Source organism: Engystomops pustulosus, chromosome 2, assembly GCF_040894005.1.
Source record: "Engystomops pustulosus chromosome 2, aEngPut4.maternal, whole genome shotgun sequence".
Taxonomy (NCBI): Eukaryota; Metazoa; Chordata; class Amphibia; order Anura; family Leptodactylidae; genus Engystomops; species Engystomops pustulosus.
The window spans coordinates 44,238,422-44,263,658 of NC_092412.1; the positions used below are offsets into that span (position 1 = coordinate 44,238,422).

At 41.5% G+C, this 25,237-nt stretch overlaps 1 protein-coding gene across 1 annotated transcript in view; it reads left to right on the forward strand.

The window, feature by feature from the left end:
• NBEA (neurobeachin) overlaps positions 1-25,237 on the forward strand; it is a 429,733-nt gene that overhangs the window by 132,480 nt on the left and 272,016 nt on the right. The window contains 8 exon segments of the mRNA XM_072134427.1: positions 3,403-3,511; positions 4,502-4,580; positions 4,583-4,653; positions 6,014-6,182; positions 11,810-11,889; positions 13,657-13,719; positions 16,802-16,899; positions 24,232-24,324. Of these exon segments, the coding sequence (XP_071990528.1) occupies positions 3,403-3,511; positions 4,502-4,580; positions 4,583-4,653; positions 6,014-6,182; positions 11,810-11,889; positions 13,657-13,719; positions 16,802-16,899; positions 24,232-24,324 (762 nt within the window).

Here is a 25,237-nt window from a genome sequence, read left to right on the forward strand (position 1 = left end):
TAGTGCTTTAAAACCTGGTGAACAGTCTATTCTGCCAAGTAACAAAGCCATGCCAACTTTTTTATGGCAGATTTAGACTCCTTTCACACAAATGTATGCTATGCCTTGGGGCAGGACCCATGCGCCAGCTGGAGCAGGGGAGGGGTAGCTCTCCTCACCCCTCCCCTCTACATAGGGAGCCATGCATCCGGACTGTACGTACAGAAAAGATAGAGCATGCTTTATCTTTTTTCAGTCTATGGTAGGGTATGGGTAGCAAACCGCCGTATAAAAACGTTTGTGTGAATGGGGCCTTAAACTGAAGTTCCTGGTGCACGCCCCCCCCCCCCCCCCCATTGTCTCAAATGGTTAATAATTGCATCCACCTATTCTGTAAAATAAGTTCAAATTCATTGATCAATCTTCTGTACTCGCAGGCATGTTCTCCAGTTTGTAGTTTAGTAGGATTAGTAGATACCTGCTCCTGTCATGGAGAACCATAGAAGACACAGCTTGGGTCACCAAGGATCAGGTCTCCAATGGCCCCTGTGATCATTTACCCACAGCTCCACCACATGGAGAAATGAGGCACTACATAAAGCCTATTGAGATAAATGGATCTTCTGTGCAGTGAACAGACATGTTGGGTCCTACAGAGTAAGAGACTCTCTTTGTAGCTCTTCTTTTCTTCAGCTAATTGATAGAGATGATGATGAAGGGACTGGACATATCATAATAAGATGTGTAATATATTCTAAACTGAGCCGCCCTCTAATCCTAATCTTTGCTGCCCTGCCCCACATGTTCTCACATGCCGTCCTCATTCTGCTGGGTGACTGATAGGGTGACTGACATTATTACAGATCTATAGATAAACCCTGTCACTACAGGATGGCCTTGGATGGTCTGCTGCTAAGTAGAATCCATTTCTACAAGTACAAATATCCTAGAAAGCAAGGAAAATACAACTGATCAGATAGGTGGAGCAGGTGCTCCCACCCTGTGCCCGCATGTCTTCATTGACCCTGTGCCTGCATGTCTTCATTGACCCTGTGCCCGCATGTCTTCATTGACCCTGTGCCCGCATGTCTTCATTGACCCTGTGCCCGCATGTCTTCATTGACTCAGAGGTGCAGATCGCAGATGAACTTTCCGTTGCTCCCATTTAACATACAACCTATAACCACGGACCGGTTTATGTTAAATTGAATCTACCACCAGAATGAAGGACTGTATGCAAATGAGACTGAGGGGCTCCAGGTTTTAATGGAGGGTAGAATCTTAATCATGGTCATCAGTCAGTTGTTCCCTTAGGTAAAGTGTAGTATATACTAATCTATTAATATTTTATATCCTTAAATTCTCTAAAACTTACTATAGGGCTTGGACTTATCTAGAATACCCTTTAAAGTATTCGAAGCTGGATTATATCCTTCAGAAAGAAAGAAAAAACCCTACAGTTCAGACTTTTTACAAAAAATTAACATATTGAACCAAAGTGGCCTCTGTCCTTATGTGTGAATAGCGGCTGAGCCGTGCTGCTGGCGCTCTTAGTTGTACACTTAATGGGAATATTTTCAAGACATTTTTTCCTATAATATGTGAAATATCTCGACTCTGATGTAACAGATCTCTGCGAGGGCTTGAGGCAGGCGTTTTCAAATGCTTTCTATGTACTTTCTGTTCATCGCTTTTTCTCCCCAAGGAAATCGCTTCCTTGTCTGGGAGGCTAAATAATCTTCTTAGCAGCGAGAGCACCACAGTTACAGAAATGTGAGAGATTATTGGGGGTATAATGTTAAATTTTGCAGTTCCAAATGGTCTCTTTTAAAGCGCTTAGTGAACACATGGCGCTAAATCCAGTCTAAAATTGCATATTTTGAAGAGGAATTATTTTAGAATTTGCAGACATGTGTAATGCCGCACGGTTGGCTACCAGCATTAGGATTTAGGATATTAGACAAAGATCAGATGATATTTAGTACTTCCATTATATTAGCTCTCTAATTTTTCATTTTCTGTGTTTCCGGGAGAAGGGCAGTGATGCTGTTTGGTGGTTAATTGGATTTGTTCAAACACACTTAGATTTACGTTGAATTGAATTAAAGGGGTTTTCCAGATTTTAGATAAGTCATTAGTATGGGATCAATGGGGGTTCAGCACTTGCCAACATTCATAGCAGTAGTAGACCCATCAGAAGTAGTCCTGTATAGAGAGAGAGCTGAGCTCAACACAAGTACATGGCCATAAATATATTAGTGGCTGTTTATGGTAACTGCATCTCCATTCCTATTTAAGTGAACAGGAACTGAGCTTCAGTAACCTGGCCTGGCCACTGCAGAATGCATGGAGCCGGGAAGAGAGCTGGCAAGTACATATTCTATAAGGTGGTCTGTGGGGGATCTTTCTACCTATCCTATGGTCCTAGAATAGATTGTATCTAACTACAAGAAAATCCCTTTAAAATGTTCCCCTGTTTAAGCGCATTGCATTAGCTACAGATCCAGACTACTTCCATACTGCACGGGGGGGGGGGGGGGGGGGTCTTATGAATTCATGAGTCATGAGGAGTGATTGACAGCCAAATTCACTCAGCAGTAATTCCACTGCCACGACCCAGCCACCAGTGACAGAAATTAGAGTAATCTGATGGTTTATGCTGTATTTTTAATGACAGTTTTGTTACATAATGGTGGTGAAGCGTTACCGTACTTTAGCATTGTTAAAGGGGTGTATCCTAATAAGGATACCCACCCATATTATACTTAATCTGACAGTTTCCTGTTTGCCACCAAAAACAATGGATCAATTGTCTCCCCCGGCCAGCAGGAGTTGGGACTTTCTGTGACATCTCATGTCCTGGAGTCTCCCCTTTGAAGGGAATGGTGAAGTCATTACTGTATGCCCGTCCCCTCCATGATTATCATTCCTATATCTATGGTTGGTGGGGTGTGTGCATTTTTTTGGCATGCCCCTCCAAACACAAGTGGTTTTGACGTATGAGGCGTGCCTCCAGTATGAGGCGTGCCTCCAGTAATGCCTGCATGACTCCCTCCATCTCCAAGAATCCAGCAGGACACGGGATGTCATAGAATGTCCCAAGTCCTTCTGCCCAGGGTCATGTATAATACGGGTGACCCTATTAGGGCCTTATACTTTGTGAATGTTTTATGTATGTATTGCCAACCTATATATCTATATAGTGATGGCAGACGTTTCCTAGTAAGTAGTTCCTGAGCAACGTCGTTCTTTGGGACTTCTTTTATTGTAACTCTACATCCCGCAGATATATAGAGTTATAAAAGTTAAGCAAATTTGCCTGGGGCGCTCTGGCTACACCACTGGAGTGCCCCAGGGAGCCTAGTATTTTATATATATATAATAGGTAGAGATTTAATGAATATGAACCCTGTGTCATTTCAGTGCGACACTCCTGGCTTTCTTGGTGGAGCTACTAAAGAGTTCGGTGGCGATGCAGGAACAGATGTTGGGTGGGAAAGGCTTTTTAGTCATCGGCTACCTCTTGGAAAAGGTAAGATGTGATATTAGGGCTCTGGTACAGTGTTAGTGTAAGATCATCTTATATTTGATAAGCTAGCTATAGCCGCCACTTTTTAGGAATCGTTTGAAGCCAATTAAATTTGGATTCAATTAATTGCTGGAAATTTGACAGATCTGAACCAAATCATTTCAACAATTAGCTCACCTCTCCCCTTTAAGCTCGGCCTGCGCATTCTCCCCTTTAAGCTCGGCCAGCGCCTTCTCCTCTTTGCGCTCGGCCAGCGCCTTCTCCCGTTTGCGATTGGCCAGCACCTTCTCCTCTTTGCGCTCGGCCAGCGCCTTCTCCCGTTTGCGATTGGCCAGCGCCTTCTCCCGTTTGCGATTGGCCAGCGCCTTCTCCCGTTTGCGATTGGCCAGCGCCTTCTCCCGTTTGCGATTGGCCAGCGCCTTCTCCCCTTTGCGATTGGCCCGCGCCTTCTCCCCTTTGCTATTGGCCCGCGCCTTCTCCCCTTTGCTATTGGCCCGCGCCTTCTCCCCTTTGCTATTGGCCCGCGCCTTCTCCCCTTTGCTATTGGCCCGCGCCTTCTCCCCTTTGCTATTGGCCCGCGCCTTCTCCCCTTTGCTATTGGCCCGCGCCTTCTCCCCTTTGCTATTGGCCCGCGCCTTCTCCCCTTTGCTATTGGCCCGCGCCTTCTCCCCTTTGCTATTGGCCCGCGCCTTCTCCCCTTTGCTATTGGCCCGCGCCTTCTCCCCTTTGCTATTGGCCCGCGCCCTCTCCCCTTTGCGTCGGCCAGCGCCCTCTCCCCTTTGCGCTCGGCCTGCGCCCTCTCCCCTTTCGCTCTGCCTGGCAAAATTATTCAACACTTTTGGGACCCACACTAATCCCATAAACAGAGATAACTTAGTATAGCACTTGCCAGCCTTAGTTAGACCCCCAAAGCAACTTCTAAGTTCTCAGAAATGTTTGCGTTTGCATGATGGTTATAATTTTCAGCTAAGGTTTGTTTTCCTGTTCTTGCAGTCCTCTAGGGTTCACATAACTAGAGCGGTACTGGAGCAATTCCTGTCATTTGCAAAGTACTTGGATGGATTGTCTCACGGGCACCTTTACTGAAGCAGCTATGTGATCATATCCTCTTCAACCCTGCCATCTGGATACACACTCCAGCAAAGGTAAGTCTTGTGTAGGTGTGTATTATTAATGGTTTTTGAAACCATGCTGATAAAATAATTTTTTTTTACAATTTTCACTTGTTCTACTGTAGAGAATCCAGATTTGTTGACTTGTCTGTCATTTTTTCATTCACATTTTACATGTGTATATATTACATATCAAAATGCATATCTACTACAGGACTGTACTGTAAATTCTGCATTTACACAAATGTTCCAGATATCGTACAGAGACCTCCAGATCACGGTGTGGGGAGACACTGTGCATACCCACTGTGATCGTATGCCATAGTTTGCTATGCAAATTGTGCGACCAGGTTATTGGCTCCATTATAGTGTGTGCATAAAGCCTAAAGCTAATTTCACATCCCGTGTTTGTCCTCCATTGTAAGGATACCATGGGCAGATTCCATACATGTCCTTAGGACGGAGGGCAAAAAAATATCCCACCGTATGCTCATACAGAGGAGTATATCAGCCTGTTCCTCTTCTCTCCCCCCCCCCCCCCCCCGAAAGCGTGAGGAGTGAATATCGGCCGCAGCCTGTGATTGGCTGCTGACGATGTTCAGGGTGTTTCCCCCAGTGATGTCATTGTCCTTTTATAGACATTGGCATTGCTGGGGACCTCCCCAGATGTACCGTCTGTTGAGATCGGGGAAGGGATGCGATACATGCATCCGCCCCCTCCCCCATTGTCCCCAATGGCTTCCACTGAACATATACGTCGCTCAGGAGTGCGCAAAATGTAAATATGTAGCTTGCTGTGCTTTCTACAATATGCAACATATGCTGGCCAGGAAAAATGGATGCCCCCTCCTGCCAGTACATGTCTATGAATATGCACAGTGTATATGTCTGGATCTTTGCACGTTCTCCAGGGCCAATATCTGACACTGCAGATTATATGGTCAACTGCTGTAGACTCCTCGGAAGATAAATTCTTATGCATTGTGTATTGATTTTATTTATGTTAATTTGTCTGCTATTTAAAGTGAAGATAAAAATCCAACATCAATTACCATACTTTTCGAACTATGAGGCGCACAAAATATCCTTTGATTTTCTCAGAAATCAAAGCTGCGCCTTATAGTCCAGTGTGCCTTATATATGAACCGTGCGTACAGACAACAGCTGCCTTGTACTGCGCACAGGTCTGCCACCTACTGGTCATTCATCCTTATAATCAGGTGCGCCTTATAATCCGCTGCACCTTATATATGAACCTAGATGTTTAAGCAGGCATTTATTGAGGTGCGCCTTATAGTCCGAAAAATATGTACCGTGCATGAAATAAAACCTAAAAAACAATCTCCATTGAACTATTCTTATCATTTTTTGGTTATCCTCTTGTGTGTTCCAGGTGCAGCTTTCACTGTATACCTACTTATCAGCTGAGTTTATCGGCACTGCCACAATATACACCACCATCCGAAGGGTGGGAACAGTATTACAGCTAATGCATACGCTGAAATATTACTACTGGGTCGTGAATCCTGCGGACAGTAGTGGGATTAATCCGAAGGGCCTTGGTAAGTACATTTTATGGATCCTTTATAATTGACTATAATGATGTGAAGTGTGAAGGTCTAACATGAAATGTAGGATCAATTACAGATCAAATAACATGTTTGATCCATATCTTTGCTAATTAATCCATTTAGTTGGCATTGGATCTGTCAGGTTTCTTTTCTATTTTGAGGTAAGCAGGATCTTGGTTATTCAATAATTTCTTCTTTTGGACTGATTGAGTCCGATTGGAGAAGCTCTTTCGTTGTAGAGTGGGAGCTGCCATGTCTTTTTCCTGAGTATCTGCGATCCGCTAGCAGCGCCATCTGTTCAGTTCTTGGTGTCTTGCCTTACATGCTGTTGTATCTTTGAGAACAAAATATAGTACGTTGTTCCATAATGCTCAGGGGATACAGGGTTGCTTTTAACTGCAATAATAATTAAAATTGTGTTGTGCTGTTTGCTTTCCCTCCTACGGAGGTGAAAAAAAACCTAACCAAGAAGAAGTAGAAAGTTGAGATTTGTCTCGTCAGTTCTTGTACATGAAAGCGTGGGATGTTCTTTTACATCTTTTATCTTTATAGACAGGTTGACATTCGAAAACTTCTATCTGAATGGTGCTGAACACTCACTGCTTCTTAGTTATGACAATAAGGTGCTAATGGGTTGGGTTACATGAGGTAACGTAACAATTCCTCAATAATTATATGTAATCGGAGTTTACAGAACCATCCAGTACTAGAACCTACAAACACTACCAGCTGGGTCACATGGGGTTGTTTGAAAGTCAAAATCAAACTAAGGCTGAGTAGGTTTCTATAGGTGATAATCAAAGTGTAATTGATGTCATCAATATAACGGTGGGGACCAGATATCTGGCACTTCCATTAATGATCTCTTCAAATCAACCGCTGACAGAGCACATAGTCCAAAAACACATCTGGGGACTGTTATTTTCACACACTTTTGGTTGTTGATATTTGGTTGTTGGATGGCGGGTGTCAGACCCCTACCAATCCGATATTGCTGACTTATCATTAAGGTAGGTCATCACTATTTTAATTTAAAACATCCCATTAGGTGGCAGGCAAATGTTTGATTTTTAAAAGCAGTAGGTCCTGGTGGATGAACCAGAAACCTAGTTCAGAGCTGTGCAATGTTGTCGAAAGTTCATTATGCTACCTGAAGGGACAATGGGATGGAAATATATATATATATATATATATATATATATATATATATATATATATATATATATATATATATATAATATATACTCACTGGCCACTTTAGTAGGTACACCTGTCCAACTGCTCGTTAACACTTAATTTCTAATCAGCCAATCACATGGCGGCAACTCAGTGCATTTAGGCATGTAGTCATGGTCAAGACAATCTCCTGCAGTTCAAACCGAGCATCAGTATGGGGAAGAAAGGTGATTTGAGTGACTTTGAACGTGGCATGGTTGTTGGTGCCAGAAGGGCTGGTCTGAGTATTTCAGAAACTGCTGATCTACTGGGATTTTCACGCACAACCATCTCTAGGGTTTACAGAGAATGGTCCGAAAAAGAAAAAACATCCAGTGAGTTGCAGTTCTGTGGGCGGAAATGCCTTGTTGATGTCAGAGGTGAGAGAAGAATGGGCAGACTGGTTCGAGCTGATAGAAAGGCAACAGTGACTCAAATCGCCACCCGTTACAACCAAGGTAGGCAGAAGAGCATCTCTGAACGCACAGTACGTCGAACTTTGAGGCAGATGGGCTACAGCAGCAGAAGACCACACCGGGTGCCACTCCTTTCAGCTAAGAACAGGAAACTGAGGCTACAATTTGCACAATCTCATCGAAATTGGACAGTAGAAGATTGGAAAAAACGTTGCCTGGTCTGATGATTCTCGATTTCTGCTGCAACATTCGATGGTAGGGTCAGAATTTGGCGTCAACAACATGAAAGCATGGATCCATCCTGCCTTGTATCAACGGTTCAGGCTGGTGGTGGTGGTGTCATGGTGTGGGGAATATTTTCTTGCCACTCTTTGGGCCCCTTGGTACAACGCCACAGCCTACCTGAGTATTGTTGCTGACCATGTCCATCCCTTTATGAGCACAATGTACCCTGTAACATCTGATGGCTACTTTCAGCAGGATAATGCGCCATGTCATAAAGCTGGAATCATCTCAGACTGGTTTCTTGAACATGACAATGAGGTCACTGTACTCAAATGGCCTCCACAGTCACCAGATCTCAATCCAATAGAGCATCTTTGGGATGTGGTGGAACGGGAGATTCACATCATGGATGTGCAGCCGACAAATCTGCAGCAACTGTGTGATGCCATCATGTCAATATGGACCAAAATCTCTAAGGAGCTTCCAGCACCTTGTTGAATCTATGCCACGAAAAATTGAGGCAGTTCTGAAGGCAAAAGGGGGTCCAACCCGTTACTAGCATGGTGTACCTAATAAAGTGGCCGGTGAGTGTATGTATATATGTATATATATGTATGTGTATATATATATATATATATATATATATATATATATATATATATATATATATATATATATATATATATATATATATTTATTATATATGGCTGGCATTGATCTTAAGCCACAAATTGAAAACCCACTGTGATCACGTTCGGTGGTCCAATGCCGATGGTCCCCCTGGGAGGTCCTGTTACCACCAAGCTGAAGATGGTAACAGGAGGAGCATAATGGTCGGAAAGACTGAAACAATTTCTGCCAGTGATAAAAGGAATTTAGTAAAATAGTGCCTATATATATCTAAAGTGTGTGTGTATGTATATACATATATGTGTGTGTGTGTGTATGTATGTATAATATATATATATATATATATATATATATATATATATATATATATATATATATATAGGCAGTCCCTGATTTAAGGACATACAACTTACAGATGGACCTCTCTGACCACTGTGACCTCTGGTGAAGCTCTCTGGAGGCTTTACTATAGTCCCAGGCTGCAATGATCTCCTGTAAGAAGTCTGTAATGAAGCTTTATGGATAATCTTTGTTCCTGTGACAGAAAAAAAAGATGTTGAACATCCAATTGTTTCAGCGACAAAAAATAAAAATCGCTGGCCAGGATTTGGATGAATGCTGATGTAATTAGCAGGAATCATATCTACTTTTCTCACATTTATTACCAAACACGTGCATCATGTTGTTTTAGTACAAAATGCATATTGCAGCAGTAAGTAGCAGCAAATACACATATCCTGTGGGTGTGGATATGTGTACCATCTCCCTCTAAATGTTTACTAAGGCAATAGAGATTTATAAAAATGTCCTACCTAATGTATAGAGCTACAATTATGAAATATACCAGTTCTGACTTGCATACAAATTCACCTTAAAGGGAACCTACCACCACGAATCTACCTATAAAGGTAGATCGGGTGGTAGGTGGATCAATAGGACGTGAGGATAGCCCTTTTAAGGGCTAATCCTCACGTCCCCGCACTGTTTTGTGAACTTATATTAAAGGTTTATGCTAATTTTGTTATGCGGCTACTGGGGCGTGGAGTAGCCGCAGCTGTGGCTACACGGCACGGCTATTCCACGCCCCAGTAGCCACTTTACACCTCCTACCCACAATCTTTGGCGTGCAGCTGCGCGCCCTCGTCCGGCGATCCTGCCGTCTGCGTAGGCGCAGAACAGCAGGCCCGGGCCTGTTTCGCAGCAGTGACCACACAGCCGCAGGCCTGCTGTTCTGCGCATGCGCAGACGGCAGGTTCGTCGGATGAGGGCGCACAGCTGCAAGGAGCTGCGCGCCGAAGATTGTGGGTAGGAGGGGTAAAGTGTCTACTGGGGCGTGGAGTAGCCGCGCCGTTAAGCCACAGCTGCGGCTACTCCACGTCCCAGCAGCCACATAACAAAATTAGCATAAACCTTTAATATAAGTTCACAAAACAGTGCGGGGACGTGAGGATTAGCCCTTAAAAGGGCTATCCTCACGTCCTATTGATCCACCTACCACCCGATCTACCTTTATAGGTAGATTCGTGGTGGTAGGTCCACTTTAAAGGGAACCTGTCATCAGCAATTGACCTAATAAACCACTACCACTATGTTGTCAAACAGTGTAACACCTTCTAGTTTTTGTTTATTTCATGGCCCAGTGTGATGTCTTCATCTAGAAAATCAACTTTGAAGTGAGATGTAAATTGGTTGTATAAAGTCATTGAGTTTAACACTCAAGTCAAGGTGGTAGACCCTTAATGCTGCCTCCTCTGTGATTGACATCATGCATTGGACTTCAGGAAATCTGTGTTAGTGATGTCTCTGGATTTAAGAGCATTTAATTACAGTGAATTTTCTGCTGAAAAGAGAGCTTGACTTCATTGTTAAAATCTCTGCCTCCTTGACTTTATATAACCAGTTTACATCTCACTTTAAAGTAGATTTTTTGGATGATGCCACCGCACTGGGTCATGAGTGAAACATGATATAGAAGGTGTTCAGCTGCTTGACAACATACTAGTAGTGGTTTATTAGGTCAATTTCTGCTGACAGGTTCCCTTTAAGAAGAAACGTAAGGAACTGATCTTGTATGTAACAGGGGGCTGCCTTTAATAGTGCATTGTGTTAACCCTTAATGTGTTTAAGATACCAATTTTCTTTAAAACTACATCTCTTTAAAGCTTTATGCATGGTTTATGTTCCCAGATGCAAAAGAGGTTCGGCCCATTTATATGTGATCATACAAGTGGTGCTGATACCCCAGATAGATAGGCCTATCCTACAGATAATATAAATATAGGAAAGATGATGTTTATCCTGGAATTACAATAAGAATAATGTGCTATTTTCCGTGTATTGAGTAGCACACAGCACTGTTTGCATCGCTAATGTATCTTTCTAAACCCAGAGATGCCTTATGCTCTAACGTATTAACTGTACTAGTTCTCGGATCATTGATTCTGGTGAAAACATTTGTTTTCCCTGACATATTTGTTACGAGTGCGGCCAGTTTTCAGATTTGTTTGTTTAATGCTTTGCTGACCTCAGAAAGGCTCCCTAGAGCTGATTTGGGGGGGATTTGGAGATATAAGAAGAGTCACTGCTGAGACGTTTGTATTTCCTGTTAAATTGGCCATAAAATTGGTCTCATGGAATACAGCTACAGAAGATCGCTATTTTAATTATCCCGGGCACGGTGGCTGCATATTGACTGTAAAGCTTTTTCAATCGTCTATCCAAAATTGAAAATTTTAGACACAGTCTGTGACTCGAGGATAAAGTGGAACACCATAAAAACAGAGTAAAGGGGGCTTGTATTTTTTGTTAATCAGATGGTTGAACTTGGTCATTGTTACAGATGGAAAATATATATTTTCTGTGCATACACGTACAATACTGTAAATTTTTTGAATAATTGTCTAAGAAGATCTTTTCATAGTTATTACAGGGGTTGTCCCCTGTCATTGTTAGTCAGGGTGGTCAAAATCTGGTGACAGGCCCTTTATTGTTATATGTAGGCTCAGCTTTACAACGATAATGGGAATGGGTGTTGTATGGTTCAGTGTTATACCAATCCAGGTAGTTACATCTGTATTTATTATATAGATAGCAAGCTAAATCCATTTATTTTTACCTTTTCTCACCTTTTAGATGGCTCCAGGCCTTCCCAAAAGGAAATAATTTCGTTGCGTGCATTTATGCTGCTTTTCCTAAAGCAACTCATCCTCAAGGTAATGTATTTTCTTTGTGTTTCACGCTTTTGAGGTCTACTGTATTAAAGTCTGTTTTTCTAGGTTCTTAGAATGTTGACTTTTATGCAGCAGCTATTGCACACACCTTTCTTATTCATTTACCAGCCCCAAAGTCCTTTCCAATCTTTCATCTTGTGTGGGTTTGTTTATATATGTGTGTCAGGGGTGTAACTTGAGGGGGTGCAGAGGGTGCGGTGGCACCCGGGCCTAAGAGGCTAAGTTGGCCCATAAGGTCTCACTTTCCTATATGAGAAGACTATTACTATACACCATACATTATAGTCGGGGGCCTGGCACGGACTTTGCACTGGGGCCCATCAGCTTCAAGTTACGCCACTGATGTGTGTATTGAGATGACTAGCAATTATAATGAGTCTGAAAGGGATATGTGGCCATTCAGTGGTTATGTTATGAATTGCACACAGTCACTTGGTTTAAAGGGTCTGTCCATTTACGTAAAATTGTTACGATTTGCTCCAGATGTAAGAAGTCATAACTGGCCCCTGTTGTTATACATGGTCCCTGTGGTGATGCTGCATTGACGGCGCATGCCCGCTATAACCTCATACAGACCACAACCAGAGGCTGTAGCAGGTGCCATTGTTACCAATAGAAGTCAATGGTGATTAGACCAGAGCACCAGAAAGAGGTTATTATTACTACCAAGAGCCTATAGAAGAAACATAAAAACATAAGAATATAAAAACATTAAACATACCACCCAAGTAAATGCAACAACCAACAAACTACCCAAAATACCCCAAAACGTAAATACACACAAAAACAAAGATGCAAAATAACAATTTTTTTTCAACGTTATAAAATACATACAATTTGTGGATAAGGAGACCTAAAAAACAACAACCCCCCCCCCCCCACCCAACATAGTAACATGAGTCATACTCATAAAAGTATTGCACGTGGCCCAATGCTTCCAAAATCACCCATAATATGATGTCTATACAGCTCAAAAGATAATTGGTGCAAGATAAGGACATGGAAACTAAGTAGAAAACCATAAAAATACAGACCAGAATATTTTTGTGGCAGATGTGCAACACACTTGTTTCACTTTGTTACTTGTTGTACTTTGTTGACATGTCCTATATTATTCTGAGCTGTATAAATGTTATATTTTGGATGATTTTGGAGGCATTTGGCTATGTGCGATTCGTATATGTATATGACTCATATGTTACTATGTGGGGTGAGGGTGTGTGGTGTGTTTTAGGTCTCTTTATCTGCAATTTGTATGTATTTTAGTATATTGGATAAAGATTGTTATTTTGCATCTAAGAATTTTTTTTTAAAAAACAGATAACCCGGCTCTGTAATTCGGTCAGTGTTCAGGCTGTATTTCCCTGCATTTACAGCTTCTGGCCATCGCTTCCGACACTATAAACCTCCCACATATGGCTTAATCTTGAATAAGACTAGTAATATAAAACTTGGACAGCTGTTTTACTGGTTGAACAGATCTACACTAAGTTTCCATGTGACCCTTATGTTTTATTTCTATGATGGACCCTACTGTCCTAACGTACAGTATAAAACTTAGCTTTGCAATTCGCATAATATTTCCGTATCCTGCGTCTGCGCTACGTACATTACTGCCCGTTAATGTCACCGCTCTGCTCCCTCGTTCCTCTGATGATAAGAATTCTGGGTTTCAATTATTCTGCATCTTGTAAAATGTTACCCACATTGTATAAAATTCTGTTTTATTTTATTTTCTTCCTCTGTCAGGATCGAGGGGTCAAAGAAGACGAGCTACAGAGCATTTTAAATTACCTGCTGACAATGCACGAGGTATGTGCGGGATTATTGCACTGTCAGTCCGTCTACGGGTTTATTATTAAAGTTTTATAACAACAATATAAGCGTGAGCGTTTTCCAATTATTTTCTTAGCGTAAGGTCCCTGTGTCTGCTATTATACTGTCAGCTGTAAAATCTACTAGCTTCAATCAATGGGTTATTGTATTCTACATAAAATACTTCCACTTCTAGTCAAATCAGTAAGTAATGGCTGGTTAGGATGCCGGAAGTTTATAACCATTGTTTCCTTATGAAAATGTAGATCTTTGTGGTAAACTTGTGCTAGGCTAGCGCTTATACACGGCAGCCAATCCGGGCACAGTGATCTGCTCTATACCTAGGGATGCGTTATAGAAAATACCATGTCCCATCTAGCATCCAGCTACTTGTCACCAAAGGGTCAATACAGGGTCAAAAGTTCCAGGACCCTCTTTTATGTCTGCACCAAAAGAAAAATCTACATACTGAGTAATGGGTGAAGTGACCTGTCTTTTAGTTGGTGTCCAAGCCTGGTGGTCATAGTTTGGATGAAAGAATTGATTGCTGCAATCAGATTTGCAATGTCTCTTGTGGTCTAAAAATGATTAAAGGAAACCTACCACCACTGATATACCTATTAAGGTAGATCCGGTGGCAGGTTCCTCTAATGTAGACTAGCTAGGGAGAGAACAGAAAGGACTAATGCTCACTGCTTAGAGCTGTGTAAACTAACAGAGATGGAGTCCTATCTTCAATCTGGTAAATGGATTTGAACTGACAATAGAGACGTAAAGCTGTTATGTGCACTTTGCAGCCGGTGTCTGTTAAAGCTAAGCTGAATTTCATAATGAAGCATGAAAAATGTTCACAACGCCCTCCATAATATCTAAAATTCCCTAAATTGAGTGTTTACATTTTTTATACATGTCAATATAACTAAAGTTCTCTATGTACTTTTTGTAAAGTAATAAGAAATGTTGAATTTTGACTACTCTGCACATTTTTTATGCACCAACTGAAATAGATTTCAGTGTTTATTTCAATGCAATTCTTGCCAGATTGTCACTCCTGTCCAGGCCGTGTTTCGGCACATTCTATATTTTGTCACTCAGATTTGAATAGACATTTTAATTGCAAATGCACCATATGTTCAAGCTATCCTTACGTTCTTAGTAATAGTTATTTTTTAATTTTTTGGGGTGGATTAATTATTCAGTTTTCTATAGCCCACTTTGCACAAGCTATCCTAGCTACATTAGGTTTATATATTGTATAAACAATATATGCTGCTGCTACTGTTTTAGCAATCTGATCTGTAACTTTTGGCAAGTCAGCCAGGATGCAAATATTTAAAGGGACTATTTTACCAGATTTCGCTCCATGAAACTACTATCCCCTTCAGGTAGGGTATGAAATGTCTTTTCTATGAAATCTTGCCTGTTTACCAAAAAAAGATTAATGAACAGAGAAGAGTCATGTGTTATCTGAGATGAGTCACTTTTAGAGGGCGCATCATTTCAGATTTCCTTATCTTGATTTCTATAGTTTCTAGGGCCATACTTTTAGTGGCATATTAAAGATAAGAACTTTATCCTTTAGATCACATCAAACTCGTGGTTATGTGAACTACAGAAGCCCTTATGCAGGAAGTTAAAAGCATAGGAGGACATTTATCATGGATTCTATGCCCCAAAATATATGCCTTGTGAACTGCCAGGCATTGTGATTATTACCGGTATTTTCTTTATGCCATCTCCACTTCAAGGTGGTGTAAAGGGGACGCAGGCAGTGGAGTGAGCCACTTCCTACACCATGCGCACTACCTAGACCAGTGGTGGCAAACCTTTTAGCGTCCGAGTGCCCAAACTGAACCCCAAACCCCCCTTATTTATCACGAGGTGCCAACCAAAAATTAAAACAGTAACTTATTGCTCCCTGTTCAACAACTTCATATTTGCCTCCTGAGGGCAGCAACACAATAGAAAGATGGAAAATTTTTATCATTTTAGCTTCTTTCCAGTGTCCCTCTGTAAACAGTGAATCGTGGGGCCAGCAGGAGGTCCTCCAAAGATAATTCGGCCCTGTCTACTCATTCTCCCTCTTCCTACAGTCCCAAGTAGTGAAGTAAATATCAAAGTATGGCTGAGAGCAGCATAAGTTGCTTGGAACTGCAGGAAGTGTCCTGTCTGGTGTGCTGGGGCGATGGCCCGGATGCCAACAGAAAGTGCTCTGAGTGCCGCCTCTGGCACCAGTGCCATAGGTTCGCCACCACTGACCTAGACTATGCAAACGTTCACCTTGAATTTTTTGCATGGTTTATATGCAGAAGTGGCCACTGGTGTAGTCACCAACCGGGTACATCAGGAGGTCTAGGCTTCTTGATGTATCTAGCCGTGGCAGAGGGTCAGGGCTTCAATCATATGCCAGTGCATGATAAATCTCCTCCCATACTCTGAAAAAAAGCCACAGATGAAGATCCAGTACCACAAGAACTGTACCCCATGTGACCACAAGCAACATGAGATTCTTATCTTATAATAGGGGCATGTTTCTATGTAGTATAACTGCAAAGATAGGGGCATCTGAAGTGACACTTCCCCCTGCAGCCTCTAAACTTGACTCCTCTCCGATAAAATATGACTCATTTTCACCTGACTGTGGACAATTTTTTAAATTGACCAACATGTGAGGTTTTACATAAGAGGGAATTGCAGAAAGGACATTTCATACCCTACCTAAATGGAACTAGTGTTTTAATGAACTAAAATGTTTTCTACTTTTAAAAAGTGTTTTTGCACTATATTTGTTTCCAGAAGTGATTAGCTAATTCTTTTAGCCTTTGCACTATATTTAACTATAAAATCATTGAGATGCCCAGACTAAATGCTAATTCTTTTTTTTTTTGGGTGTCATATATGAAATGTTGTGATTTTAGTGAATATAGTCATTTTCAGTACGGTAGTTTATATCAGTCAGCCCCAATGTTTCCCAACTTCTTGATTAACATTCAGCTCGGTAAAACCTACTTTGCTGTAGCACAGAACTGGATGTGAGCAGAAAGCGAGTCATTTGGGATTCTGTCTTCTTCCATTACAGGATGAGAATATTCATGATGTTCTGCAGCTGCTTGTGGCTCTCATGTCTGAACACCCCGCCTCAATGATACCTGCATTTGATCAGAGAAATGGAATACGGTGAGAAGAGGCGGCTAATGCATTAATTATCTGTTTTTCCTTTATTCATGGCATCAGAATAGCGGGATAATCACAGGAGTAGGGTTATTTTTTTTCCTTGGAAATGATTTGTTTAGTTGAGTATGTGAGCTGTCACCAAGTCTAAAAGCCAGCTGCGATGCCCGGGCTGAGTACTGAATACTATGTGCTACGATCATCGCGGCCAATGTGCCAAAATCTGCTGTAACTAATGCCTGTTGTAGAGGACCATGTTGTAGTCGCTCCTATTTCTAGCGTGTGATCTCTCATATACTATATCTGGTGCCTACATGCATGACGACAGCAAGTTTTCACTCCAGAATAGCAAAGTGCAGATGGGGATTAGAAAAGCCCAGATGTCCAAAACCAACTCAGCAATTTTTTTTTCTTTTTTTTTGGGGGGGGGGGGAGGGGCTGCATAATTGTCACAGTGAGATGTAAAAATTTTGTAGTGTGAAAAACTGCACATAAGAGATGTGTCAGGGCACATATAGAATAGCTGTTATGAATGTGTAATATTAAGTGTAGGGAAAAATAAATGTGAAAAACCATGTATAATCGGATCTCTGGTACTCTCATAGACTGTGAACAGGTTTCAGTAGGCCTGTGCGACAGAACCTCAGTGGGCCCCACATGGCAGCATTCAATATTCTGAAACTAAAACAATCCCCTGTTCCCTTAAATATTCCCTAGTTTATCATACCAATTCTATATACAGCCCCCCGAATGGTTATTCTATATACAGCCCCCCGAATGGTTATTCTATATACAGCCCCCCTCATGGTTATTCTATATAAAGCCCCCCTCATGGTTATTCTATATAAAGCCCCCCTCATGGTTATTCTATATAAAGCCCCCCTCATGGTTATTCTATATAAAGCCCCCCTCATGGTTATTCTATATACAGCCCCCCTCATGGTTATTCTATATACAGCCCCCCGAATGGTTATTCTATATACAGCCCCCCTCATGGTTATTCAATATAAAGCCCCCCTCATGGTTATTCTATATAAAGCCCCCCTCATGGTTATTCTATATAAAGCCCCCCTCATGGTTATTCTATATAAAGCCCCCCTCATGGTTATTCTATATAAAGCCCCCCTCATGGTTATTCTATATAAAGCCCCCCTCATGGTTATTCTATATAAAGCCCCCCTCATGGTTATTCTATATAAAGCCCCCCTCATGGTTATTCTATATAAAGCCCCCCTCATGGTTATTCTATATAAAGCCCCCCTCATGGTTATTCTATATAAAGCCCCCCTCATGGTTATTCTATATAAAGCCCCCCTCATGGTTATTCTATATAAAGCCCCCCTCATAGTTATTCTATATAAAGCCCCCCTCATGGTTATTCTATATAAAGCCCCCCTCGTGCTTATTCTATATAAAGCCCCCCTCGTGCTTATTCTATATAAAGCCCCCCTCGTGCTTATTCTATATAAAGCCCCCCTCGTGCTTATTCTATATAAAGCCCCCCTCGTGCTTATTCTATATAAAGCCCCCCTCGTGCTTATTCTAGATACAGCCCCCCTCGTGCTTATTCTAGATACAGCCCCTCGTGCTTATTCTAGATACAGCCCCCTCGTGCTTATTCTAGATACAGCCCCCTCGTGCTTATTCTAGATACAGCCCCCTCGTGCTTATTCTAGATACAGCCCCCTCGTGCTTATTCTAGATACAGCCCCCTCGTGCTTATTCTAGATACAGCCCCCTCGTGCTTATTCTAGATACAGCCCCCTCATGCTTATTCTAGATACAGCCCCCTCATGCTTATTCTAGATAGATATCAGTGCAGCCTACCAGTGCAAACTTTCCACAATTAGAAAGGAGTATTAAGCAGATTGGAATTAAACATGTTCAATCCTTTTTTTTGGGGGGCGGGGGGGAAAGTAATCAACATGAGCGTTGTCTTGCAGTAGCTTTCTCCTCCTTACCCTTTAAGAATATAGGTATTAAGGTATTACAGCTATTAAGTATTCATGTTTGTCAAAGTGTATGAAGGGATTGAGTCAGGTGGAGAACCTAATGGCCGGATAAGGTGTATGACCAAATTGAGCAATTCTCTACTCCTGCACAATAATAACTATGCATAAATCTTTTATATAGTATTAATAATTATACATGCATATTAAAAAGATGCAAAAAATTCCGCTCTGACATCAATGGATGAGGGAAAATGAAGCAGAAGAAACCCTTTATATAATAATGCCTGGATGTGCTGTTATATAACGCAGGTTGTGACAAGTGTTCTTAAATAAATTTTCTGACAGACCCTCTACAATACAGCCTGTGGTGCCAGCTTCAGTGTGAAGTTATACCTGCTGATTTTAGGGTTTCTTTACACGAGAGTATTTGAGGATAGAGTACCTTTCTATATTCCCTGCCATATGCTCAAATGGATCCCAGGAAGAAGCAGAACCATACAGGGAATACTGAAGTTAATAAGCTCATTTATACAAGAACCTCCAGACATTGTGTGGTCTGAAGATGGCTTTAAGAGTTTTTTTTTTTTTTTTTTGTAGCAGCAGCAGTCGTGTTTTACATTTGATAAGAACCAAGCCTATATTTTTACTTTAAAGTCAAAGGAAAAAAAAACTTCAACAAGCCAATGATTTCTGGATATAGTACTATTTCTTAAAAGGGTTCCATGAGTTACTTAACTAATCCTTTGTAATCCAACTTTGTAATCTTCTTCATTTAGTAAAGCATCTTCTCTATGCATTGTTTCTGCTCTTTCTCCTGCAGTGAGCAGTGTATCTGAAAGCTTTTAGAGCTCTGTCCATTTTGTACAGATAAGCAGGCCAAATATTAACTCCATACCTAGTGATTATTTCACTAGATGATGTAGTCTCTCTACTGTCAGGTGGGCGGTCCTGGACTGGAGCAGACATCCTGACATTGTTTACTTGAGTTCCAAACTACAATATTTGGTGTTGAAACTAACATCAAATGTCCCTTTTTTTTCTTAATATAACTAAGTGGAACCCTTTAATATTATCAAACCCTGAAATTGTTAACCTGCTACTACAAAGAAGGATATCCCTGTTGTTTTACTAAATACTTGAATTCCCCAGGAAACTAAAACTTTTAAAAATGATTTTCAACTTTTTGTTGTAGTTTCCTATTGAAAATATATTTATAAATTGACAAATGGGTGTTCCAATTACTATCCGTTCCTCTTAGACTTTAATGGAGCTTCTGTTATGTTTCTGTTATTAAAACCAGAAAAAAAACAGTGCTACTTTTTTGCGTTGTTAGTAACATAATGGGGCACATCTACTTACCCGTCCGGAGTAGTTGATAGAAAGTGCATTGTCCGACAATAATAGCGATCTACTAAGATCATGAGCCCTATATCGTGCATGCAGATTCCTGATGTATCCTTATATCACTGTATGCTCCCTAAAGCAGGAGTTAGAGTTAAACATCGGCAGCAGACATCGATTGGCTGTTGCTGCCTATGTTGAGGGTGTCTCCTGAGTGACGTAACTATCCTTATATATATCTCTTAGATTACTGTGAACTTACCTTAGCTTTATTGTCAGCAGAGGCCGGGAAAGGATACCACACAGTTGCATCCATCCCCATAGGCTATTATAGCCTTTGCTGAGCAGGATGGAAAGGCATAGCCTGCCATGTTTTTTCTGTCCACTGTTTCCTGCTGGGTGCAATGTATATGTTGTGGAAAATAAACTTCAGTCTCCCATAGATCACAACACACAGTTTCTTTAATTGTGTTTATTGTATATGCAAGGATTCTGTCCAATAGGTCAGAACTCTAATTACAGCCATCATGGGGTACAGGTTATATCCAAAAACTGTACATTGAGCAATACATTATCCAATCAGAATATCACACACACTGTAGCATTACAGCTCAAATCACCAATCAGAAGTAAGATATGAGGGGTGGCTGATGTGTATGAAAGGGACCTTCTAATTACATCACATATTAATGGTGTTCAAAATATCTGGTTCCCATGAATTATTTTGTGTAGTGCAGTGTTCTCACATTTTTAAAAACCTTAAAATAGTGATGTTCCAGGTCAGTCTGATCATGGTACCTTGTAGAGAGACCAGGGACAAACAGGAGATGGGCCAAATTAGATAAATAGGCTACTAGGTTGGTAGCAGATTAGTCAGCTAAAGGCATGAGAAAGCTGAAAGTATAAAAACAACGATATGTGGGAATTAAAACATTAAAAAAAAACGAAAACATCCTCCTTCTCATCATTGAAGATGCCACTTACTTATATATCTGTATATACTATATTACTACAAGCAGTATTATTCATACAGATCATTATTTTATTATGATATTCATTTTCCATATCAGTATACTGGGAAAACAGAGGCAAAAAGGCTGCCTCCATCTGCCAGCGTAAGTCTATGGACACATTGGGGCACATTTACTTACCCAGTCCATTCGCGATCCAGCAGCTGGTTCTCCACCGAGAATTCGGGTCTTCCGGCGATTCACTAAGGTAGTGCGTCCGATGTCTGTCCAGCAGGTGTCGCTGCTGTGCTGAAGTCCATCGGAGTTCTCTGGAGTTGCTGGGTGCAGGTAAGCGCGGGTCAAGCAACACTTTTTTTTTCCCGCCGTGTGCATGCCGACGCCGATGCGCCATAATCCGATCGGGTGCACCAAAAATCTGGGGAAATTTGTTGCAAATCGGTAATTTTCGGGAAACCGACGGAAAAAAGTGATTCGGGAACTTACCTTATATACTCGAGTATAAGCCTAGTTTTTCAGCACAAAAAATGTGCTGAAAAACCCAAACTCGGCTAATACTCGAGTCAAAAAAATAAATCAAAACTCACCTTTCCGGCGGCCCCCTTAGATCTTCTGTGCGATCCATCCGCTACAATGGTATTGTTGTGCTGCACAACGGGGGGGGGGGGGGGGGGGGGGGTTATATACACTGGGGCACGGCCTATCAGGCTATATACACTGGGGCACGGCCTATCAGGCTATATACACTGGGGCACGGCCTATCAGGCTATATACACTGGGGCACGGCCTATCAGGCTATATACACTGGGGCACGGCCTATCAGGCTATATACACTGGGGCACGGCCTATCAGGCTATATACACTGGGGCACGGCCTATCAGGCTATATACACTGGGGCACGGCCTATCAGGCTATATACACTGGGGCACGGCCTATCAGGCTATATACACTGGGGCACGGCCTATCAGGCTATATACACTGGGGCACGGCCTATCAGGCTATATACACTGGGGCACGGCCTATCAGGCTATATACACTGGGGCACGGCCTATCAGGCTATATACACTGGGGCACGGCCTATCAGGCTATATACACTGGGGCACGGCCTATCAGGCTATATACACTGGGGCACGGCCTATCAGGCTATATACACTGGGGCACGGCCTATCAGGCTATATACACTGGGGCACGGCCTATCAGGCTGTATACACTGGGGCACGGCCTATCAGGCTGTATACACTGGGGCACGGCCTATCAGGCTGTATACACTGGGGCACGGCCTATCAGGCTGTATACACTGGGGCACGGCCTATCAGGCTATATACACTGGGGCAGGGGCTGCCAGGCTATATACACTGGGGCAGGGGCTGTCAGGCTATATACACTGGGGCAGGGGTTGGCAGGCTATATACTGGGGAGGCTGTGACCAATGCATTTCCCACTCCCGGCTTATACTCGAGTCAATAGATTTTCCCATTTTTTTTGTGGTAAAATTAGGGGCCTCGGCTTATACTCGGGTCGGCTTATACTCGAGTATATACGGTAGTTGTTTTCTGAGCCCAGTGCCATCTATGGCCGTCCCCCATACGGCCGTATGAATGTATCCTAAATGTAGTCTAATAGGCTATTTTATTGCCTGCTATTTCTGCCCTGGATTTCGTCAACACTGATTGGATAATGCCCCATGGACAAAGACAGTAGTTACATCTAGTTGCCAATTTATACATGCATTTTCAAGAAGAATATCAATGTATGGTCACTAGACCTAGAGTCCCAGTAAATTATATTCTGTAAGGAGCAGATGATCAATTCATACATGGCATATAATAAAATTAGTGACTACATCTGTTCTTCTTTTACATGAAAATGTCTTAAAATGTAGATTCCAGGATATCCTTGCTAGAGTCGGAAGATCTACATGGCAGTGCCAGGTTCTTATAACCTTGGACAATGAAGCTTTTTCTCTAATTCAGACTTGCTGAAATGCTGACTGTAATCTCTGGGACAATAGAACTCTGTCTATTCCCATTCTCTAGGACAAAGTCACGATTGTTGTGTCGGTCCCGGAGAACAGCGCCGCGTTGTTGTCAATTATTCCTTCTAGTGGATCAAGATAATTATTTGTTGGAGGAATTTTGCTTTTACTTATGACCCCATTATTGGGCTTCTTCGGGAAGCTATCTAAATGTACAAACAATCCATGTCATGAGATCAATGAGCACACACATAGGAAGATCTGCATGTATTGGGACAGAAATGGGAAACAGAGGGTCATGTAATAATGTGAGCCTGCTCTACGGGAAGTCATCCCATTACTATTAGAGCAGTCAATGCCGCTTTATTATATGGCTCCCTGCTTATATAACCTTTATTATGCCTCTGTTATGGTTGCCTAGCTAGAACAGGAGATAGATTAGTTAACCTTGTATTAGTTGAAGACACTACTATAGCTGGATGTGGTAATTTGGAGATGTATCCAATTATAATACTACAATTGGGTTTCCTTTAAGAGTAAATTAATTGGTACAAATATTAAAATATATAGTGACCTATGAAAGGACATGTTCTCTCCTATGTGTTAGTAACTACTTGTATTCCCCTGTATGCCACCCCTCCTGGATATTTAGGAATTACCAGTGATTGACAGCTGGTTGTTATCTTTCCCCACCGACACGTTGTTGCTTTCCAATACATGGTGACCGTACCGGACTATGTAGACCTGTTCAATATTAAGAATAGTAAAACACAGTTACCTCAAATTCCATATAAATGGAAATACGTATAAAATTATAAGACAAAAAATTTGGAGAAATACTGGGGGGATTAACCACATTCTTTTTAAGCAATTCTTTTTAAAGATCACCATGCTAGAGTTTTCCAGTTTTGTCCATGATTTATTCTTGAAATCCTGATTTAGATGTTTTTTTTTTAAAAAAATTGCAAATTTGATGCACTTCCTTGCTGATAGGTTCCCTTTAACACCCTCTTTGATTTGTTTTATGTGATAAAGAAACATGATGTGGTATCATATGTAAATTTGTATAAATAAATTGGTTATTATTTATTTGCTTCTTCAGGGTCATCTATAAGCTGCTCGCCTCCAAAAGTGAAAGTATCCGGGTGCAGGCACTAAAGGTCCTCGGATATTTTCTAAAGCATCTAGGGCACAAGTAAGTAGTAAAGTAATGCGTCTGTCTCATACACTGTTTAGTTTACCTTTACATCCGTGACTTGACTTTGGATTGTTTGTGTGCCTTTTCTTTTTACCTCTCTTCTATTTGTTAGGCCAGCACATATACTTGAATTTTAAAACACATATAGATACTGTAAATCTCTTGACATAGTAGGACAATTCAGCAGAGGTGATCATAGGCAGAATGGAACAGCACTTTGCAGAGCTCTTTGGTTTAAAGTCTATTTTTAAAAAATGTTTTAATTCAGAAGTAATAAAGCAGGAAATATTGTCATATAATTTGTTCAGTAAAGCAGCTTCTCTGTGCCCTTTTTATGCTTTGTACACCTGCAGTCAGCAGTGTATCTGAAAGCACTCTGAGATTCCTCCACTTCAGATTAGAAGGGTAATTGTTAACTCTTTCTGTACATAGACAACAGACATTCCTTTGATGATTCAGCTCTCTGAGGAGATAAGACTAACCAGAGACTTTTCTGTAAAGAGTTAAGTCATTAGACACTTTATCAGATTCCCCTTTATCTCTCAGCTGTGGATACAGGACAGGAAGCTGATTTACACAAACTGCTTAAATGAAGAAGAAAGGTAGAGGAAAAAGGAGAACAAAGGAATATTTTCTTTGAAAAGTATTCTACTAAGTTTAGTACCATCATCTGCCCTATTCATTAAATGAGGTGAGCAGATCCAAACTCCCCATTCAGGTGTGCCGAGTGCAACTCGGATATATTGCCGAATTGACATCTCAGCAACCCTAATTAAAGCCCCTACCAACTAGCTGTGACTAGCTGTCCTCTTGGCCAATCACAGCCATAGCTAGAAGTGTTAATTTGTCTGATTGGCTGTTCGTTAGCCAATCCGGCATTATGTCTGGGTCACGCAGGGCGCACCTCACA